Genomic DNA, 20,089 nt, shown 5'->3' on the forward strand with positions numbered 1-20,089 from the left:
TAGTAGACTACAGTCTAAACAACTTTTATATGCACTGTGAAACCAAAAACATTGTGTGACTCACTTTATTACAATATTCATCATATTGATGTGGTCTGGCACTGACCCTACCGCATCTCTGAGCTGTGCCTTGTTAGGCTGGTCAGGCAGGGCCCAGCCATCAGACAGGTGCATCTTCTTCTTGGGCCAGTGAGTGTCCCAGGGAAGGCACCTCCAGTCTCCTGTCTAGAAATATTGAGCTCAAATAATGGGGTGGGGCTGAGCACCTCATTGTGTTGACTTTCACTAAATTCCCATTTTAGTTAAGTGCCTTAGTCCTGCCCTTTGCTGGGCCTGTTGTTCCATTTTTCCAGAATAAATCTTATTTCCCACATGGGAGAGGGGCAAATAGTAAACTGGCTATAGGGGGGAAGAGAGAGAATCCGGCCTTTTATAAAGCATGTAACCAGCCCCGTTTTCACTCCCCTAAGCCCTTCTCCAAGGGTGGCTGGCTCTGTGGCATGGCCTGACTCACTTCTTGATGGCCTCTACCCTCTTCCCAAGACCACCCATGATGGGGGACGCAGGAGGCTGCCTCTCTCAATCTACTAGGAGTGGTCTTGCTCTTCTACCTGCTTTCATATACCCTGCCTTCCTTCGGCTGCCTTTCCCTGGTGCTTTTTTACTTTGTGGCATTATGCCCATTTTTAAAATTCCTTCACTGTCATTTTTATTGGTATTCTAGAAGGGGAAGAGATAACATGTTTTCAATTTGCCTTATTTAACCAGCAGTCTCAAACCCATTTACTGCACAATGTTATAATTATAAAAAGCTGGGCTTTGATACTTTATCACGTGCTTCACCTTGGGTTAGTTAAAGGTTTCTTATCCTCAGAATCCTCCCGGCTCCTAATCCATGTAACACCATCATTGACCTGGGAGGGGTATTATAGTTGACAGCAGGCATGTTACTGGCAAAAAAAGGAAAACAAAACAAAAAAGTGCACATAAAATAAATTGCATCATCGAGTATTTTGATTTTGAGCCCAAAACTCCAGCACAGTTCATGGGTCAGCCTGAAAGTGATTCCCACTTTTAATCTCAAAATGCTGACCCAGAATCACCTGGAGAGGTTACACTGCACTCACAGAAGTCTTTTTTTAAGAAGTGGTGTATATACTTCACTGAGTAATTTCTATCATAAATTATACTTTTAAAAGTTCGGGAATCCAAAATGTGTACATTCTCCTTTTTATCAAAGATGGCAGGTGAATTAAAAAAAAAATTCCCTTCATGCCTACCTTGCCAATCCATGTCACAGACTCATTTTCCTCTCTCTGTCTCACACAGACATCCACTTTCTTATTGCAAACACAGAGATGAAGTTCCTGCTGTTTACAAGCATCACACCTGAAGACTTACAGCTTTTATGTCTCCTAACCATCTTCTAAGGGCTCGCCATGCTTTTGGTTTCACCAAGGAATACAGTAGGTTACCTGGATGTGTTTCCAAATAAATCAAAATCTTCTATTCAATAATGTAAGATGCTGCCTAGCTTTTATAAAGGGCATCTCCACAAACCATTAGGACATACAGAGACTGTGCCCCCTCCCATAACCACCAGGAGGGAAAAAGTTGCCCTTTTCAAACGATATCCCGCATCTCCCTTTCGGGAAAGACCTCCTTGTTTATCTGTATGGCAAGAGGCCCTTCCCATCTTGGGCAGAGGACAACGAGTAAGGCTTCCCAGGGTTGTGTGCATTCAGACCCTCACCCACCCAGAGCCTGTACTTATTCCAGGCAGAAGATTTCCATAAAATTGCTTCAAGGGTGAATCAAATGAAATCCTTCCTTGGCAGAACAGAAGCTATGAAAAGACTGTTGAGAAGCTGAATGAAAATCCACCTATCATGCAAATACAACAGGGCAAGATAAAAAAAAATCAGCTAACAAGATTGCAGTGCAGGAAATGAAGATGAGATTCAGTGCATTTCTGTGGTGCATTGTGGCTGTTCAGTAAAGAAATAAATAATAATTTTAGCTCACAGAGAAAAAAAATGGGGGCAGGGGCGGTACATTGGACCCTAGCCCAAAAGCTGTTTCTAGATACAGTGATATCTTAGAAGAGAGGTTTAAGTGGTAACTCACTAATGAATTGACCAGTTAAGGATCACATCTCTGCAGGGCCTCCTGAGGCCAGGTATGTAAAAGACATTCACTGACAGCTCTGCCTTACAGGATTTATCAAAGCTGTTAGCATCCAGTGACCACAGCACCATTTATTAAGTACACCAAGGCCACAAACAACTGTGCACCTGTACTCTCTAGTCCTTTACTTTGTTAATATGCACAGCAGAAGCTAGCTTGCTATTTTGCCATAAAATGCATTTTAAAGGTTCTTTGTTCTCTCTCAACCACTAGTTGATCATTTAATTGCCTGCTCTCTGCTGATCTAGGTTACATAGGCAGTTAAATGCTCTTTCAATTCCTATCTATGATGTATCTTCTTTCACCTTTCTCTCCAAACAATTATGTGTATTTTAAATGACTTCCTTTTTTTTGAACACTCTAGAGTTATTTTTTAAAAAGTGAAAAGGGGACAATAAGTAAGTAAATGAGGGCAGGGCATGGTGGCTCAGGCCTATAATCCCAGCACTTTGGGAGGCAGAAGGAGGAGGATTGCTTGAGGCCAGGAGTTTGAGATCAGTCTGGGCATCACTGCAAGGCCCAGTCTCTACAATAAACCTAAAAAACACTAATAAATAAGCTGAGTGTGGTGTTGCATGTCTGTAATCCCAGCTACTCAGGAGGCTGAGGCAGGAGAATCGCTTGAACCCAGGAGGCAGAGGTTGCAGTGAGCTAAGATTGTGCCACTGCACTCCAGCCTACGAGATGGAGCGAGACTCTGTCTCAAAACAAAAAACAACAAAACAAAACAAACAAACAAACAAACAAAAAACAAGAGTAATTCAACAGGCCGGGAGCAGTGGTTCACACCTGCAATCCCAACACTTTGGGAGGCCGAGGCAGGTGGATCACTTGAGGCTAGGAGTTCAAGACCAGCCTGGCCAACGTGGCGAACCCCGTCTCTACTAAAAATAAACTAGCCAGGCATGGTGGTGCGTGCTTGTATTTCCAGCTACTCAGGAGGCTGAGGCACGAGAAGTGCATGAACCTGGGAGGCGGAGGTTGCAGTGAGCCGAGATCGCGCCACTGCACTCCAGCCTGGGCAACAGAGTGAGACTCCATCTCAGAAAGAAAAAAAAAAGTAACTCAACAACCTCAAGAAGTATCAAACACCTTTGTTAGTGTTTCGTGGATTAAATTACCGAATTTACCAGGAAATTTTGAAAAACATAGATTTTTGTCATGTAAAGTTTTGCTCTTTTGACCCAAATTTAATTTGCTAAGCTTGAAAAATCCAAGGCATTACAGTGAAGACAATAATATTAAGTATCTTTCACAAAAATAAACTCAGTTCATCCTGTCTACTTATGAGGAGGCACAACTATTCTTACAGACAACACTGAGGCAGAAAGGTTAAGTAACTCGCTCAAAGTCACAATCTGGTGGGACAGTGAGGATGCAAACCCAGGCAGTCCGGCTCTAGTGTTCTCTCATGGAAAGCAGCTCGAGGCTAAAAAAATTCATGCAAAGGTTTAAATTACAAAAATTAATTAATACAGGAAAGTGAACACAGCTTAAAGATGAGACAACAAATGTATCCTTAACATAAAAAAGGTATCTTGAAAAACATGATTTTAAGGAAAGCTAGAGTGAAAAATGAAAAAGACTGAAGGAAGGCAGATTATTAAAGGCTTCTTTTCATAATCTGTAATTGCTATATTTGCTCAAAAGGAAGAAGAAAACACTAGGAAAGTATGAAAGCCCTCACCACTTCAAAGGAGAGAGGTGGAGCCCACTGATAACAGGACGGCTGTCCAGCTTTTATTTTAATTAAGTGGGACAAATAGTGAAATAAATTCTGGACCTAAACAAATACAAAGTGTTTAAACTAAGTTTCTACATTCTTTAAGAACTAATGCTCCAAAGACCTTTACTTCCAACTTACTGTACCAGCAGCAAAATGCCAACAAGTGTTGTCAGTTAAACACCATGTGAGTCAAACTGTAAAGGAATATTAAGAGTCTTATTCCTTTTCCCAGGGAAATAATAGGGCATTCGTTCTTCTTCCCCAGTAATTGACTGAAGACTTTTTGGGGCCAGAGGGTCAGTAAGTTTTGAAACAGCATACAGCCCTTTGCAGGTTCCTACGGCACTGTGGTGTGTGGAACTGTGACTGTCCAGATACAGCACCTCTGCAAGAGAGAAAGCTCTGGTGTTTTCCACCGACGGCCACATGGAGCCCGTGCGACCATAGCCCTTGGTGCCGAATCTCATGTGTATCTGGGCAATTCCTCCCCATTAAGGGCCCCCATGGGACTCGATGGGACCTCTGTTTGGGGAGGCAATACTGGCCAGGGAGAGAGGTGAAGAACTCAGTCAATTATGTCTTCAGAGGGAGGAATGTGTATCTTAGAATAGTACTATTGTTAGATGGCACTCTGTTCACCCGTATGAATTTAATAGTGTCCAACTCCCTATTAATTTTCATCAATGACCATATAAAATCAGAAGGAAAAAACAGCCACCAGGCATGAAATTCAAAGCAAATGCAGCCATGCATCACTCAGCAGTGAAGTTCATTTGATATGTAAAGGTGTAGGCCCGCCTACAACTGTCACATTAGTGACACTTAAGTGAGTGTGTTTGGAATGGGGTGATGGACTTCACCAGACACCTTTCCCCAGCCCTCTCTGCCATATGGTTCTACTTGTTTCTCTCTTCATCTTTGAACCGCTAAAAGAAAGTATTGCCCTTTAAAGCCTGTAGCAGTGGCGTGAACAATAGTTTCTTTTTAGAGGGAAAAGTCTTACACATTTATTTAAGTAACCCTGGGAAGCAGGGGGGCATGCTATTGACAAGCACTGCTCTAAGCCCTTTACAGGGGGGATTTGTATTATTATCATCCCATTTTACAGATGATTGACTAGGGCACAAACTAGTTCAAGGATTTGCCCCAAATTGAGTTGGGATGTGAACCTCAGTGTGCACTCTGCCTTAAGTGATGTCATTTGCCCGCCATTCACAGACCCCTATTTACCAAGAGTTGACCTCCAACTATAATTAAAATGGATGGACACTTTTACCTAATGGCAGAAAGATAATTCCCCAGCCAAAAAACAGTTAAATTGGTATCAAGAGAGGTAAGAGGGTTATTACACAAATTCTAGAAGAATCTATTTGTTCATTTAGCAGGATTTACATACAACATACTATTCTTCAGTTAAAATACTAATGATAAAAATTAGCACTGGAGGAAAGGGTGGGTTTACAAAGAGCTAAGTAAGAGAGCAGTTACCAGAAACAGTGAAATTGGCTGCTTACAAGAATTCTATGGTCGTTCAATAAAGCAACATAAACCTTTAAGTTTGTTATTTATAGGAACTACTTATAAATTCTTTCTTCTTGTCTTAAAGAAATAGATCATAATTTTAAATATATGAGCACTCATGACTTATATTTGTAAAATTTTTAACTTTTTATTTTAAAATTCTTTTAGATTTCTAGAAAAGCTGTAAATAGCAGAGTTCCCTTATCCCCATCTCCCAGTTTCCCAGTTGTTAACATCTTACATTATTTTGGTACATTTGTTATGATGAATGAATCAATATTGTTATATTATTAACTAATGTCCATACTTTATTCAAGTTTCCTTAGTTTTTAACAGAATGTCCTTTCTCTGTACAGGATTCCACCCAGGGTACCACATTCCATTTAGTTGTCATGTCCCCTAAGGCTCTTAGGGTCTGTAATTTTTTTTTTTTCTTAGACTTTCCCTGCTTTTGATGACCTGGACAGCTTTGGGTACTGGTCAGGGATTTTGCAGAATGTCCTTCATTTGGAATTTTTCTAATGTTTTCCCCTAATTGTACTGGGGTTATAGGTTTGGAGCGGAAGCCTGCAGATGAGTCATTCATATCCGGGATACAAGCTACCCACAGGACTTACCACTGTTGATGGTGACCTCGGTGACCTAGGGAGATAGTGTTTGCCAGGCTACTCCACTGTAAAGTTATTTGTCCCTGTCTTTCCATATGATACCTTTTGCAAGTGAGTCACTAAATGCAGCCCACATCCAAGTGGGAAGGTGGTGGGACACTGACTTAAACTCTTATAATGATAAATTACTTTTTCAAGTAAAGATTTCTTTACAAAAATGGACATTCACTAATGTGTTTGGTAAGTTGTTTTGTAGATGTAGTGCATCTACAAGAGGGCAGGAAATAATGCATCTTCCCCTATTACTGTGCTTCTATCAAGCTGACAAGTTTTTCTCTCAAGTAAAGCAAACACAGTCATTAACTTATCTGCCCAGATCATGGCTGGCAAATACCTGGCATCTCCTCATGCATTCAGTGCAGATAACGATAATTGATAATGGCTCTTAAAATGCAGATGCAGTTCTATACATAATGACATGGAAGGATGCTCATCAAAAGCAAGTTCCACAGTACTAGCAGGAGTAAGCTCCATTTACATAAATTTATTTGCATCAGAAAAGCCTTCAAGGATAATGACGAAATGTTAATGGTCACTACAGCTGATGAATTTGGGGAGACTTTATTTCTTGCTTCTCTACATTTTCTTATTGTCCTATAACCATCATATGACATTGATATACCATTTTAAAATTCTAAATGAAAAAAAGATACAGATTTGTCAATCTTATTCCGCAATTTTCCCCCACTACATTCAGAGGAACACGTGTTCCTGTGCCAGCGGATAGCTCCAGCAAAACAATGTTCCCCAAGGCTCAGACAATGATTTAGCCACTTTTCACTTCACTCCTGAGTTACCACGGAGGCCCAGCTTCATCCTCCCATCTGGTTTTAACCTCTCTTTCCCCAAATATTACTCACTTTGCCTCCTAGAACTATTCTGGTCTGGGTGGCATAAAGTAGGGCACAGAACCGTTTTAGAACTCCTGAGTAACCCACTAGGTGCACAACTTCTTAACAAGTTAAGGATTTTGTCTCCAAGCAGGAGCCCTCATGTGTCAACACACAGTGTCTGGGCTCTGCCACACAGTTCCAGCGCTAGCCCCACTGTTGGTGGCAGTGTGCAGTGCCAAGCAGGTCCAGAAGCAGGCAAAGCCTGCTGTTCCGCTACAATGGAAACCAGACTCACTGATAATCACATGACTGACCGTGGTCAAGCACCACTAGAATCCCTATCTAAGGGACCCTTTGTCATGGCCTGTTTCACAAATGGAAAGCTCAAAGCAGCAGCAAATGGCACATTCACAATGAGTCCCATCAGAGAAACAGTAGTGTGACAAACGGCACCAATGTGTCTTCATGGTCATTGCCAGTGAAAGGAAGGGACTTACTGAGCATTCACTCTACTTGCTACTATCCTCACTGCTTTTAAAAAAGCTGTTTTGGCCGGGTGCAGTGGCTCACGCCTGTAATCCCAGCATTCTGGGAGGCCAAGGTGGGTGGATCACCTAAAGACAGGACAGGAGTTCGAGATCAGCCTGGCCAACATGGCGAAACCCCATCTCTACTAAAAATACAAAAATTAGCCAGGCGTGGTGGCACATGTCCGTAACCCCAGCTACTTGGGAGGCTGAGGCAGGAGAACTGCTTGAACCCGGGAGGCAGAGGTTGCAGTGAGCTGAGATTGTGCCACTGCACGCCAGCCTGGGCAACAGAGTGAGACTCTGTCTTCAAAAAAAAAAAGCTATTTCACTGAAAGCTACAGATGGATTTGCCTGGGCAAGCGATGTTGTCACACAGTTTCCTGTGTCCTGCCACTCCCCTGCAGAAATCCTTTTACAAAGTTATTCAACAGCCTTTCAGTGATGATGTGTCACAGAAATACACCTCAGCATCAAGAGCAGACATTTCACATTAACTACCCAATAAAGAAGAAACCACATTATTAAAGTTTCGCACTTTAAACATTTGCCAGTGATTGGGAGCCAGTTAATTCTCTTGAAAATGAAGTTTTACACAGAACCCTGAAGCACAGAACAAAATAAAAGCACTCTGGAAAGTATTGAAAGATCCCTGAAAGCCAGTTTCCAAAGAGAAAATCCTTGAGGGAAGGGAAAAGCAAAAAAGGGAAAGAAAAAAGCTATCTCAAAAACATCACTATCTGTGCCAGTCTGCCCAGGCCCTCTGTTTTTAAATACAATGAAGCTCACCCAACTCGTGATGTTTGCAGACAGAAGGGTCTTGCACAGCTGTGTCCAGTGGCTGAAGCGGGAATGGGAATCTACTCTCACACCACAGGAGGCCTCCACCTCACTGTACCTCACTGTACTTTTCACTCAAGAATCTGGGCTGCTGCCTCTGCCTGGAGTCCTTAATGGCTCAACAAGAGACCAGGAAGAGCAGGAGCAGATGCCATTGTAGCCAATTTCACTTTGAAGTCACACTGGACCACAGGGGAAGAGCTAAATATAGAAGGAGGCAGGACACAGTTCACAGCTGTGCTGGAGAGAGAACAGAGCAGCTGGGGCTCGGCCTTCTTCTCGCTCCTGGTGGCCGCTCCTTCCCCAGCCCCTGAGCCCATCTGCTGGCACAACAGTACCTTCCACAGCACAGAATCACAGAACACTGAAGACAAAGCGACCTCAGGGATTGCCTCTCCACTCCCTCGTTTTGTGGGCTTTGCAAAGCACAGTCACGTACCGCATAGGGATATTTCGGTCAACAATGGACCACATACATGACGGTGGTCCCATAAAATCATGATGGAGCATATACAGAAATCTGATGCATGGCACTTGATATTGGCAGTGCAGATGAATAAGGGGAAATGTCTGATATTCAGTAACGGTGCTGGGACATTTGGTTTTCCATATGAAAAATATATATATGTATGAATAAAAATATATATCATCTAGGTTCGTGTAAGTACGCTCTATGATGTTCACGCAATGACGAAATTGCCTAATAACACATTTCTCAGACCATATCCCCGTTGTTAAGTGATGTGTGACTGTAGTCTAGAATTCCGCTTTCTGACTCGTTTATAAATCCACAGCAAAGCTCAGAACCACAGAGTGTGCCCAATAGCACCAAAATGCCAAACGATAAGCGTACATCCACCCACAATTCACTGACAGGGTGTCGACACTCAGATTCTTCTTTGGAGCTTATTTATTTCACATTCAAACCTAAGGAGTTTGATGATGTCATTTGCAATGCTCTTGAAAACACTAAGTAGCTCATCAGAAAAGGTGGAGGAAATAAATCACTTGCAGAGGAGTCTTTAAAACTACCAAGAAGTGACAGTTGAGAATTAAGAGAAAAACTACAAGTAGCAGTCAAGAAAACTAACAGGATCTAGCAACCTGAAATCATCTCAGGGAACAAACCTTGGGGACATTAATGAATCAAATGGTGGTGACCTGGGTGCAGAAAACAACAGTTTTTCATTCCACTTACACTTACGATGTGCAAATGCATATGACTGAGACGCTGGCACTAAGTCTTGGCATAAATATGAACATATATATAATTTTATGTTATAGTATTTCGAAGTCCGAATCACAAACTATTTACAAAACTCAGCTAGCCACAATGACTAAACCTGGGGATTTCAGGGCATAATAAATCTAACAGACTTTATTTTATTAAGAATTGGTAGCCATGGCTTCATCAATAAAAATAACGTTAATTAGGAAGCCTATCTCTCCATATCCCTTTCCAAAAATAACTAACTTCCACCTAGAGAGCATCCTTGAGCAGTGTGATATAATGTGATACCTCTGCATGAACATAGGCATGAGGGTTATGAGTTATTTTCACACCAGAGACAAAAAAGCAGGTCCAAGATTCTTTGATTCCACTGGCTGGAAGGAAGTAACTCATGGTGTTAACACTGAGGCACACCTGAAGCCAGGACCGAAATTCAGGGTGGAGGAGCGGAAAGGAGACACAACAGAAGACCAAGATCTGTTGACAAAATTATTTCAGTCCTATTATGTCATCAGTATGAGGACAGAGAGACAATTCACACTAAGTGATCAGATGCAGTGTAAATATCTGTTTATTTAGCTTTATTGCATCAGATTGTTTCTCTGATTTACATGTTGTCATAATATGATTATGAAAGACATGCTAAGTCTGGATTGATGCAAAAACAGGAGGGGGAATTATTAATAATCACAATTTATCTGGCAGACAAATTCTTTTAAGCCTATACTCCATGAGAAAAAGTAATATAAAGGCTTCACGGTGGTTTAACGTTATAAGGGACTGAGGTGGACAGAGTGACTTCCTAAGGTCTGTGTTATCCACCCTCCCCAACCCATTCCAATAAAACAAACTACAGTCAAAAATTACACAAATATTCTCAAGACAGAAACCAATACTGATGAAATTAAAATCTAAAACCATAAAAACCCTAGAAGAAAACCTAGGCAATACCATTCAGGACACAGGCATGGGCAAAGACTTCATGACTAAAACAGCAAAAGCAATGGCAACAAAAGCCAAAATTGACAAATGGGGTCTAATTAAACTAAAGAGCTTCTACAGCAAAAGAAACTATCATTAGAGGGAACAGGCAACCTACAGAATGGGAGAAAATTTTTGCAATCTATCCATCTGACAAAGGGCTAATATCCAGAATCTACAAGGAACTGAAACAAATTTACAAGAACAAAACAACCCCATCAAAAAGTGGGCAAAGGATATGAACAGACACTTTTCAAAAGAAGACATTTAAGCGGCCAACAAACAGATGAAAAAAAGCTCATCATCACTGGTCATCAACTCAATGAGATACCATCTCATGCCAATTAGAATGGAGATAATTAAAGTCAGGAAACAACAGATGCTGGAGAGGATGTGGAGAAATAGGAACGTTTTTACACTGTTGGTGGGAGTGTAAATTAGTTCAGCTATTGTGGAAGACAGTGTGGCGATTCCTCAAGGACCTAGAACCAGAAATACCATTTGACTCAGCAATCCCATTACTCGGTATATACCCAAAGGATTATAAACCATTCTACTATAAAGGCACATGCACACATATGTTTATTGCAGCACTATTTACAATACCAAAGACTTGGAACCAACCCAAATGCCCATCAATGATAGACTGGATAAAGAAACTATCATACATATACACCATGGATACTATGTAGCCATAAAAAAGAATGAGCTCATGTCCTTTGCAGGGACACGGATGAAGCTGGAAACCATCATCCTCAGCAAACTAACACAAGAACAGGAAACCAAACACCGCACGTTCTCACTCATAAGCGGGAGGGAGAGCTTTAGGACAAACACCTAATGCATTCAGGGCTTAAAACCTAGATGATGGGTTGACAGGTGCAGCAAACCACCATGGCACATGTATAACTATGTAAAAAACCTGCACGTTCAGAACATGTATCCCAGAACTTAAAGTAAAAAAATAAAAAATTAAAAGTACAGTGAGCTCCCAGTTATCTGCGCTAGAAGCAGAATAGCTTACGCACTGAGAAACAGGAGGAGAGGAGCGGGGCACACCCTCTGCCTCCTCAGGCGCTCTGTGAGGTTAACCCTGGATCTCTGGGAGCAGGAAGAGGGCTGACAGGTGAAACTGAAGACAGAAAAATATAGCTCTGAAAAGTAAGCTGCACTATAATGAAGGAGTGAAGGACACCAGCTGCACTCAATAAGAAGGTGGTGAGAGGTGCCGGAGTGTTTTCCCTCGGCATGTGTTACTGACACATGTGGAACCTGTTTCTCTGTAGGTGTCTAAATCAGAGAAGATTCTCCTAGCCCTGGGATAATTAGGGACACTTATTTAAAGGTTGAGGATTCAACTACATGACCTCTGAAGAACGCATGCTTCAAGCCTGAAGATAGACGTAAAGCAAAAACCATTTATTTGACATAGAATTAAATAATTTATCACTTGTGTCTTAACATTTAAGCCCATCTATAGAACTACATGAAAACAAAATTTGTCCGTTGTAGTAATTCAGGCATTCTTTCAACAAAGATTTAACATGTCCAACACACACAGCAATGCTGGAGAAGCAAAGTACAGAAAGATAAGAGAGGTGTGGGAAACACAGAATTATCCACTGTAAGCAGCATAAGAGATTATTCAGAGGAATAGGAGGAGGACAGAATTAATCAGGGAAGACTTCTTACAAGGGATGAAATCTAAATCAAGTCTGAATTTATGATAATCACAAATTGGCAGACAAAGAATGACAGAAAGAGAAACCAAAAGGGCATTTACACATTAAGGACTACCCATCAACAAAGGCACGGAATTGCAGTTTTCTAAAGAAAAAATCAGCCTGGAGGTTATGGAGGGACAATGATGGAGAACAAGGTCAGGCCCAGTGGACTATGGCCTTGGACACTCTGAGGAAGGTGCTCCAACACAAAGCAACACATTGTGACTGGTCCTTAAAAAAATACTCCCGAGACACATGCAAACGCCCAGGGCTCTTCCTTACCTTTCCCATAGAAGAATTTGCGGTAATAATAGGCCCCAAGGTCAATGTGTTCTATGATGTAGCGCTTCACTTTCTCCCTGTGAATGGGCTGGTTTTCTCTGGGCACTTCCAAGACCGAGACACCTGCATTTGTGCAGTGAGAGCTGAGAGACGATTCAAAAGAGCAGCTTTCCCCAGAACTGAAAGAGGATGAGTTGGCCCGAGAGAGCGCAATCCGCCTGTCACCTTCCCCTCCAGTCTCATTTCTAAAGTAAGGACAACTAAGGACGAGGTCGTTACTTTTCCCGTCACCTTCATCGGCATCCAGGTTCTCTTTGGAGTTGAGGTCCTCCTTGCTCCCTAAAGGGGACTCACAGTTGCCTGTCTGGCCTGTGGGCATCTGAGTCTGGGATGCTGCAGAAGCCCCAGTGGTTATGTTTTTCCTTTTCCCCACATTAGCCCTCGTTGCCATGGCTTCGTTGATATTAAACAAAATGCTCTGGACATCATAATGTGCAAAACATCGCTGACAATTCCAAGGGCGAATGCCCCTCTCCAGTCGGCTCTCCTCCAGCTCAGATGTGAACTTGAAAGTTTCGTGCTCACTTTTAACAGTTCGAAGCTTTCGGAAGAGAGATGTTTCCACCGACTCTGATTTCAACCTCCGTTTGAAAGGCTTGTCCCTGTCTCTCCCCATCAGGAGGGCACTGTCCACGTAGTCTAATCCTGAGATGCGGACAAATTCTCCCCTAGAAATCTGTGCTGCTGCATGAAGGCTTGGAGAGATTGCAGGGTCACAGCGGAAAAATTCAGGGAACCCAAAAGGGACCATTGCTTTGTGGTCATAATTTTCTACTCGGTACCCTCTGAGCATAGCAAAAAAGTTTTCACCAGATAAGCCTTGCCTGTCGATGGATGAAGTACTTCCATACTCCCTGTGCAGGGCAGCCCCGGTGTTGGGGTTGACTGCATTTTGGTCTAAGACATCTTCGGCATCAATGTCACTGATAGTGACATCACTATTGCTCCTCTGTCTTATGGGGTGAAGTCCTCTTTGGGGGGAATGGACAAAGATGTCTCCGATTGTGTACTTGGCCTCCACGAAGTCCAGATCGAGCTGCTCATCTTGCTGACCTTCACTCTGGTCACTCTGCCCATTCTGCAGGACGGAGGTGATGCTTTCATAAGTGGTCTGAGACCGGCTTTCCCACAGTGCCTTGCAGGTTAGCTCCTTGGAACAGTCCTTTTTAGGAGGCCATTCAGACACCCTTGCTCTCACACCCATCTTGGGCACAGCTGGGGTACCATTAGCCGGACCACCACTGCCAGTCTCATTGGAATTTGAGGCATTTAAAGAAGTAGTGGGTCCCATGTTGCCATTAATGGCTTTAAATTTCCGAGCAAAATAATCATCTGACTGCATGATTCTAGGGGGATCCTTGAACTTTGAAGAGGCTCTGCCTAGCTTGTGCTTCTCTTCTTGTGACTGCCTTGGGTCACTCATGTCTACCGAGGAAGAGCCTCCAAGTCTCACCAGGAAGACTGATGTAAATCTAATTACATTGCTATTGACCACGCCATAATACTTGCAGATATAAAGGCTTTGTCTGTAGTTGTATTTTTTCTTTTTTTATCCCAAAGCAAACAACATCCTCAGAATACAGTTTCTCCAAGGCCAACTTGCTTCTCTGTTGTCTTAATAATGTTGTACGCCTCTGTTCTTTTCAAAAGCATTCCTTAAGACATCTGGCTGGTCATGAGTATTTCCTTCACCTGAATTAAAAGACAGGAGGTAGCCATTAGCAATTAATATACTTCAAATTGAACACATTCTACCATAGATTTTTGTATCTGTCTTTCCCCTCTGCTTCTGCCCATGAAGTTTCACGATCCACAGCACTGTTCGTAACACTCCTCCCTGGAACACCATCTTCCTTCTCTACATAGCTAGATAAAATTCACACCATACAATCAGGTATTAACTCATCTGAGAAACTTTCCTAGGATGTCTCCCACCCTAATTGCATCTAAGCAAAGAATGTTGTGATCCCACAGCACTCCGTCTATATCCAACAGAGTAATTTCCCTTATCTCTAATTGCTGTTTACGAACTTACTGACTTCAAATTCCTCTAAGCCAAGAACCATGCCTTTCAGCTGTGTACCAGCATTAACTATTGGGGTAGCCTGGCTTAAACTAGGGATTCATGAAGTATTTCAATGCATGAATTGGCTATAAGAGTAGCACAAGTCATGTATATAATGGGTTTCGGTATTATTAGTTTACTTTCTTTCAAAACAGTTAAACTCAAAATGTCCCACAGCAAAAGGGTCAATACAAGACATTAACAAGAGTTTTCATAGTGATCACTTGTAGTCAAATTAGAACTTACACAGATCCTCCTTTAAGTGGGAAGAGGTCTTCAAGGATCTGGTATCTGATACATCAAATACATTGCAGTAGTGAGATACTGGGTAAGAAGTTGTTTTCTTGTACCTCAGTTGTCAGTTTTTCAGTCTCCAGGAATGGATTTGATAATAGCCTAAACTGTATAGGAAATAACTGTAATTCAGTCATCCTGATCCTTTTAAACATAATAATTCTAAGAGAATTAGGTAAGATGCAGTCATTTATCTCATCTTTCTGAAAACCATGAGATAGTGTGTCTGTTCTGTTCTGTGCATGTCGGTATCTGGCTACTCATTTTCCCTTTGTTTGCCATATCCTAAAATATCATTTTATTTCCTCCATTATGGAACAGCTCTGAGAGCAGGCGATACGTTGTCATCCCTAGACTAAATTTTTTTTTTTTTTTTTTTTTATGGTGGGGGGAAAGCAACTGCCACCGTAAGAAAAATATCTGCTATTCTAAGACATCCCCACATGCTCATCTCAAAGCCATTAAGAGTCCACTGGAAAGAGTTTTTATGCTGTTTAGCTAGTTGGGATTTTAACATTTTCAAACCGAATTTCAGTTATTAATATTCCTTATGCTTTGGTGAAGGGTGAAGAAAACTGGCTACATTATAGCTTTTGTTCAGAAGAGGTAAAATAGTTCTTTCATTCTTCTGCCAATGAGTAAGATAGCCTGTCATGAGTTTGGAAAATATGTAACACCTGAAAATGTTTGTGTCTAAATAAAGAAAGAATAAATTCAGAGAAAAATATTTGTAATTAAAGAGAAGAGTTATGAGATCAAGTGTCTACAAACATACGGGTAAATTGCAGTGTTTTCTATTTCCAGGGGCCTTTATTTTACAGGTCACTTGTGGCATAATGCACTAGAAAGTTGCACTCTTGTACATAACCAGTCCCAACTAGAGATGACATTAACAAACGCATCCACGAAATGCAAAGAACCACTTTAATCGTTGCTTTGAAACTCTTTTATCCTTTTATTTATAAAATAAATGCCATCCAAATAATTAGGACAAACCCTACCTTCCTTTCTTTTCCGTGTCATGGCATATATTGAAATATCAGTATCTATACAGCACAAGGGGGTCAAGAAGGAACATGCTCGGACTAGAAGCACAGTTAACAGTCTGACCACCTTGAGATCAACCCACCACCCAGAGAGAAGAGCAAACCAGCATCTCCTCATATTTGTAACCTATTCACCACGCTCCACAGGGAAGCTCTGAGTTTAGGCCACCAACTAATAGATGTGCAAAATAAACCAGAGAAACTATTAAATATTAAAACTAGGATTAGCAAGAATAAGATGATAATTAGTCCTGGAAAACATGACCAGCTATTATAATTTATTGGGCTCAGATTCTTACTTGAAAATCTATCTTCTGAGCTTTCACATTCCTCTAACATTTGTAGCTTTTTCAATGTTTAACAGATGAAATTAAAGTTACAAAATATTTATTACACATATCTTGTGAAAAAGTGGAAGACACCAATATATAGTCAAAAAATAAAGATTAGCTGGGTGTGATGGCTCACACCTATAATGCCAGCACTTTGAGAAGCTGAGGCAGGAGGATCACTTGATCCCAGGAATTTGAGATGAGCACAGGTTACACAGCAAGAGCTCGTCTCTATAAAAACTTTTTTTTTTTTTAATTAGCCAGGCGTGGCGGTACACACCTGTAGTCTCAGCTACTTGGGAGGCTGAAGCAGGAGGATCCCTTGAGCCCAGGAATCAGAAGTGGCAGTGAGCTATGATCGCCACCAATGCACCACAGCATGGGCAACAAAGTGAGATCCCATCTCAAATAAAGATTTTTAAAAATAAATAATATACGAAATTAAAAATAGATGAATCTATGCTGAATCTTATCATTAGGTTCACTACAAAGGCAAAAACTATAGCAGACTCAGAGCATGTGAAATTCTTTCCTAAAGGTATCTCAGAATATTCCTTCTGTTGTGAAATTTTGAAAATTTGTTTGTGCTAAGAACATTAGCTTTAGTGGACAGCTACTAATTTTTCCTATCTAGAATCCACTCCCCTTTCTTCTGGTAACAGTGGCTTGAATTGCTTTGGAGAATCATTTAATTTGTGTGAGGCTAACTCCACACCTAACATGTGGCCAGTTAAGAATACCTCACCCCCTGGCCACAATTACTGGTCCTGGGATGTAGCCCGGATCCCATCTCCTAGCAACTCCTCCCCTGAGATTTTGCTCTACTGTAGCTTGTGGAAACTCTGTGGTTGTTTAATCTCTCCCCCTCCTCCCTTGTTTTCTACGCCCTGCCCCAGACATACCAAGCATCTTTCAAGTCTTCAAACAGCCCACTCTCCAGGCTTGTGTCCCAGCTGTTCCCTCCAAATGGAGCATCCACTGCTTGAGCTGAACTGACAACCATTCATGATCATCTCTCTCCCCACAACTGGGTGACCCCACCACATATTCCCATGGTGTCCTCTACTTCCCAAACACCCATTTCCATGCCTTCTAAGGACTTCCTGCTTCTCTCTGTGTGTCTCTCCCAGGAGAAAGCTCTGTGAATCCAGATGATGTTTGTTTTCTTCCCCATTTTATCTACGGTGCCTGGAGCTGTTTCTAGTATGTGGTAGATGTTTAATAAATATTATTAAATTAACAAATTACTAAACAAATATGCTAGGCAGTAAGCCCTTATATTAGAAAATATTTAAATGAAAAATTCTGGTGGTTATAGGAATATATTATACAATATATTGTAACCACAAAAGTTTCATTTGATATAACTGTAGAAAACCACTCATTATAAAGTCAAATACCTATGAATGGTTGTTAACACTTTGCAGGACACTATTTGCTCCATGGCATTTTCCCAAATCCTTACAACAGGTAAACACAAAATTCAGCAGCTATTCCACTCTGAAAAGAGAGCTTCCCACCCCCACTTCCGTACCAACCAAATGAGGTGATTACAGACATGCCTTCTAATTGTACACAGAGAAAGGAATGCCATACTTCATCTTCTAAGCATCTCGGCAGCTTCCTCTAGTAGACCCAAGGCCCATTCCCAAACATGGTAGGTAATAAAACGGCCAATCCTGCCACCAGTCTCTGTCCTCTTGTGAGCACGGCTAAGCGGCTGTCTGCAGAGCTCCATTTTCTGTAGGTGGCATGCTGCCAGCTTCCTGGGGCTCTGGATGCCTGCCCGTGAATGGTACCACTCCAAAACTGGATGGCACATAGAAACCATGCACTAGAAAGACCTGGTCAAAAGGCCACCTCAGCTTCGTGTCCGAGTTAGAGAAGAAGCCATATGAAGCGAGGGCCCACACATGCCTTCTTCTTCGTGAGCAGCTGTGAGTCGCGCCTGTCCTTCCCCTCTCTGTGATTTTACATCATTTTGTCATTCTAACAGATTGTAAAAACCCAGTTATGCCAGTTTTAGACTGGCAAATGCAGAGTCCTCAAACAAAAAGGCCATGGTATTTTTCCTTAGAAAGCAAACGTGCTATGAAATGAAATATTAAAAAGATGTAGAATAAACTGGATCCTCATTGTACATGTATATGGTGAGTGCCACTGGTACCACTTGCTCCCTCCTGCCTTATTCTAATTAAAAGCACAAGGATACTAACTGCTTTCCTAAGTGAATAGTTAAATGGACTCATACTTCTAAGCTGGTATAGCTTAAGAAAAAACACACATCAAGGAAAATCTGAGACTCATTTAATACCTTCCCTAGAACTTTATAAAGATGACAGACTAATCTTCTATATGAGGCCTGTGACCTTGCCAGCAACATGAATATCCTCTCTTCCAGGTAATTTCCTAAACCTAGATTCTGACCATCTGGAGGGTGGTGAGAAGACAGAGTTTGCCTTCGAATGATCTAATTAAAATGGATCTCTAGATTTTGTCTACATACAGTTTTCTTTCTGTTCTTTAAGCTAATTTTTACTGTGTGGGGCACTGGCCTTCTACCCATAGTTTCCAATTATTCTTGCAGTTCATGAAATTCTATAGCTTCTGCTCCCCAGTAAAAGTAAATAATTATCACCAACATTCTGCAAGCACCTGAAAAACCCAGACGGAAACCCCACAGGTAGTGGGGAGCCCACAAGTCAGGAAGGGCTAGGGAAGGCCACCAATCAAAATTGAAGAATTTTAGAGCTTGAAGGAGCTGTTCTCATGCTCTCTTGGTAGTAATTTTAAAGGCACAGAAAAGAAATGGAGAACACTTGATATTTAAGCATAATTGTCTTTAAATAAGATGTTTTTCGAAGTTTTCCATGAGACATCAGTGAGTCTTTAAGGCCAATATTATAGTTATAATTGAGATACTTATCAGGACTGCAGCTGTAGCAAATGGATTGAAAACCACAAAATGCACAAATTACGAGCCCCATTCAAGGGAAAAAATGGTTAAAATTATATAGCAGATTTATAATACAAGTATAACTATAGTAAAAAAAAAAAAAAAGCTTATTTTTCATGCCAGCATCCCAACAGCTCTAATACTAATATGGATAATAGGACAGGGAATAAAAGGAAGAACAAACTGATCCCACTTTTACCCTCTCTCTGTGTCCAAGAAGACAATCAATGAGCTGAGGTGCTGCTTGCACTTGAGGTCTGATCACCTAAAATGCATTTACCAAAAACTAAGCCTGGTATTAAGTGAAATTATAACCAAATAGCTATAAAACAACCCATTAACTCACATTCCTATTACAGGAGAATATGAAAATCAAAACTATAAGACAATTTGATAAGTAGCTACTATTAAATAATAATGGTAATAAATTGATATACAAGTTCAATAATATTTTTGCCTGGTAAGTTTTTGATAGATCTGAACATGAAAATAAGTTCTTAAACATCTATCTTGAATTAAACACTGGGGTGGTACCAGAGATAAATATTTTTGAACATGAGAACATAAAACCAGCAGAATTCTCCTCTTTGGGGTTTTATAACATAGGGGTAACCTATGATCTGCGAAGGGGAATAAAATCTTTTTTTGCTGGAAAGTTCACACTGGTGTTAGGCCAACTAATTTTTAAAGTACTCCACATGCTATTTGGAGGAATTTCTCAAGTGACGTCCCAGAAAAGCTGATCTCCTCGATGTGGTTAAGAATTTTTTCATTGGAGTAAAGCAGGACCTCAATAAAGAAACCCTGAAGGATTTA

The 20,089-nt window shown here is 41.2% G+C and overlaps 1 protein-coding gene across 6 annotated transcripts in view; it reads right to left on the reverse strand.

The window, feature by feature from the left end:
• The window catches only part of SIPA1L2 (signal induced proliferation associated 1 like 2), a 237,876-nt gene that overhangs the window by 103,580 nt on the left and 114,207 nt on the right, over window positions 1–20,089 (reverse strand). For 5 of the 6 annotated variants that reach the window (XM_055234196.2, XM_055234193.2, XM_063614019.1 and 2 more), the window contains one exon: window positions 12,521–14,272. In XM_055234196.2, coding sequence (XP_055090171.1) covers window positions 12,521–14,003 — 1,483 coding nt within the window. In that variant the 5' untranslated portion in view covers window positions 14,004–14,272. Of the gene's footprint in view, window positions 1–12,520; window positions 14,273–14,893; window positions 15,047–20,089 lie in introns of all 6 variants that reach the window. The other variant, XM_063614018.1, reaches the window with a different exon arrangement.

This window comes from Symphalangus syndactylus, chromosome 19 (genome assembly GCF_028878055.3).
Source record: "Symphalangus syndactylus isolate Jambi chromosome 19, NHGRI_mSymSyn1-v2.1_pri, whole genome shotgun sequence".
In the NCBI taxonomy this organism is placed as follows: domain Eukaryota; kingdom Metazoa; phylum Chordata; class Mammalia; order Primates; family Hylobatidae; genus Symphalangus; species Symphalangus syndactylus.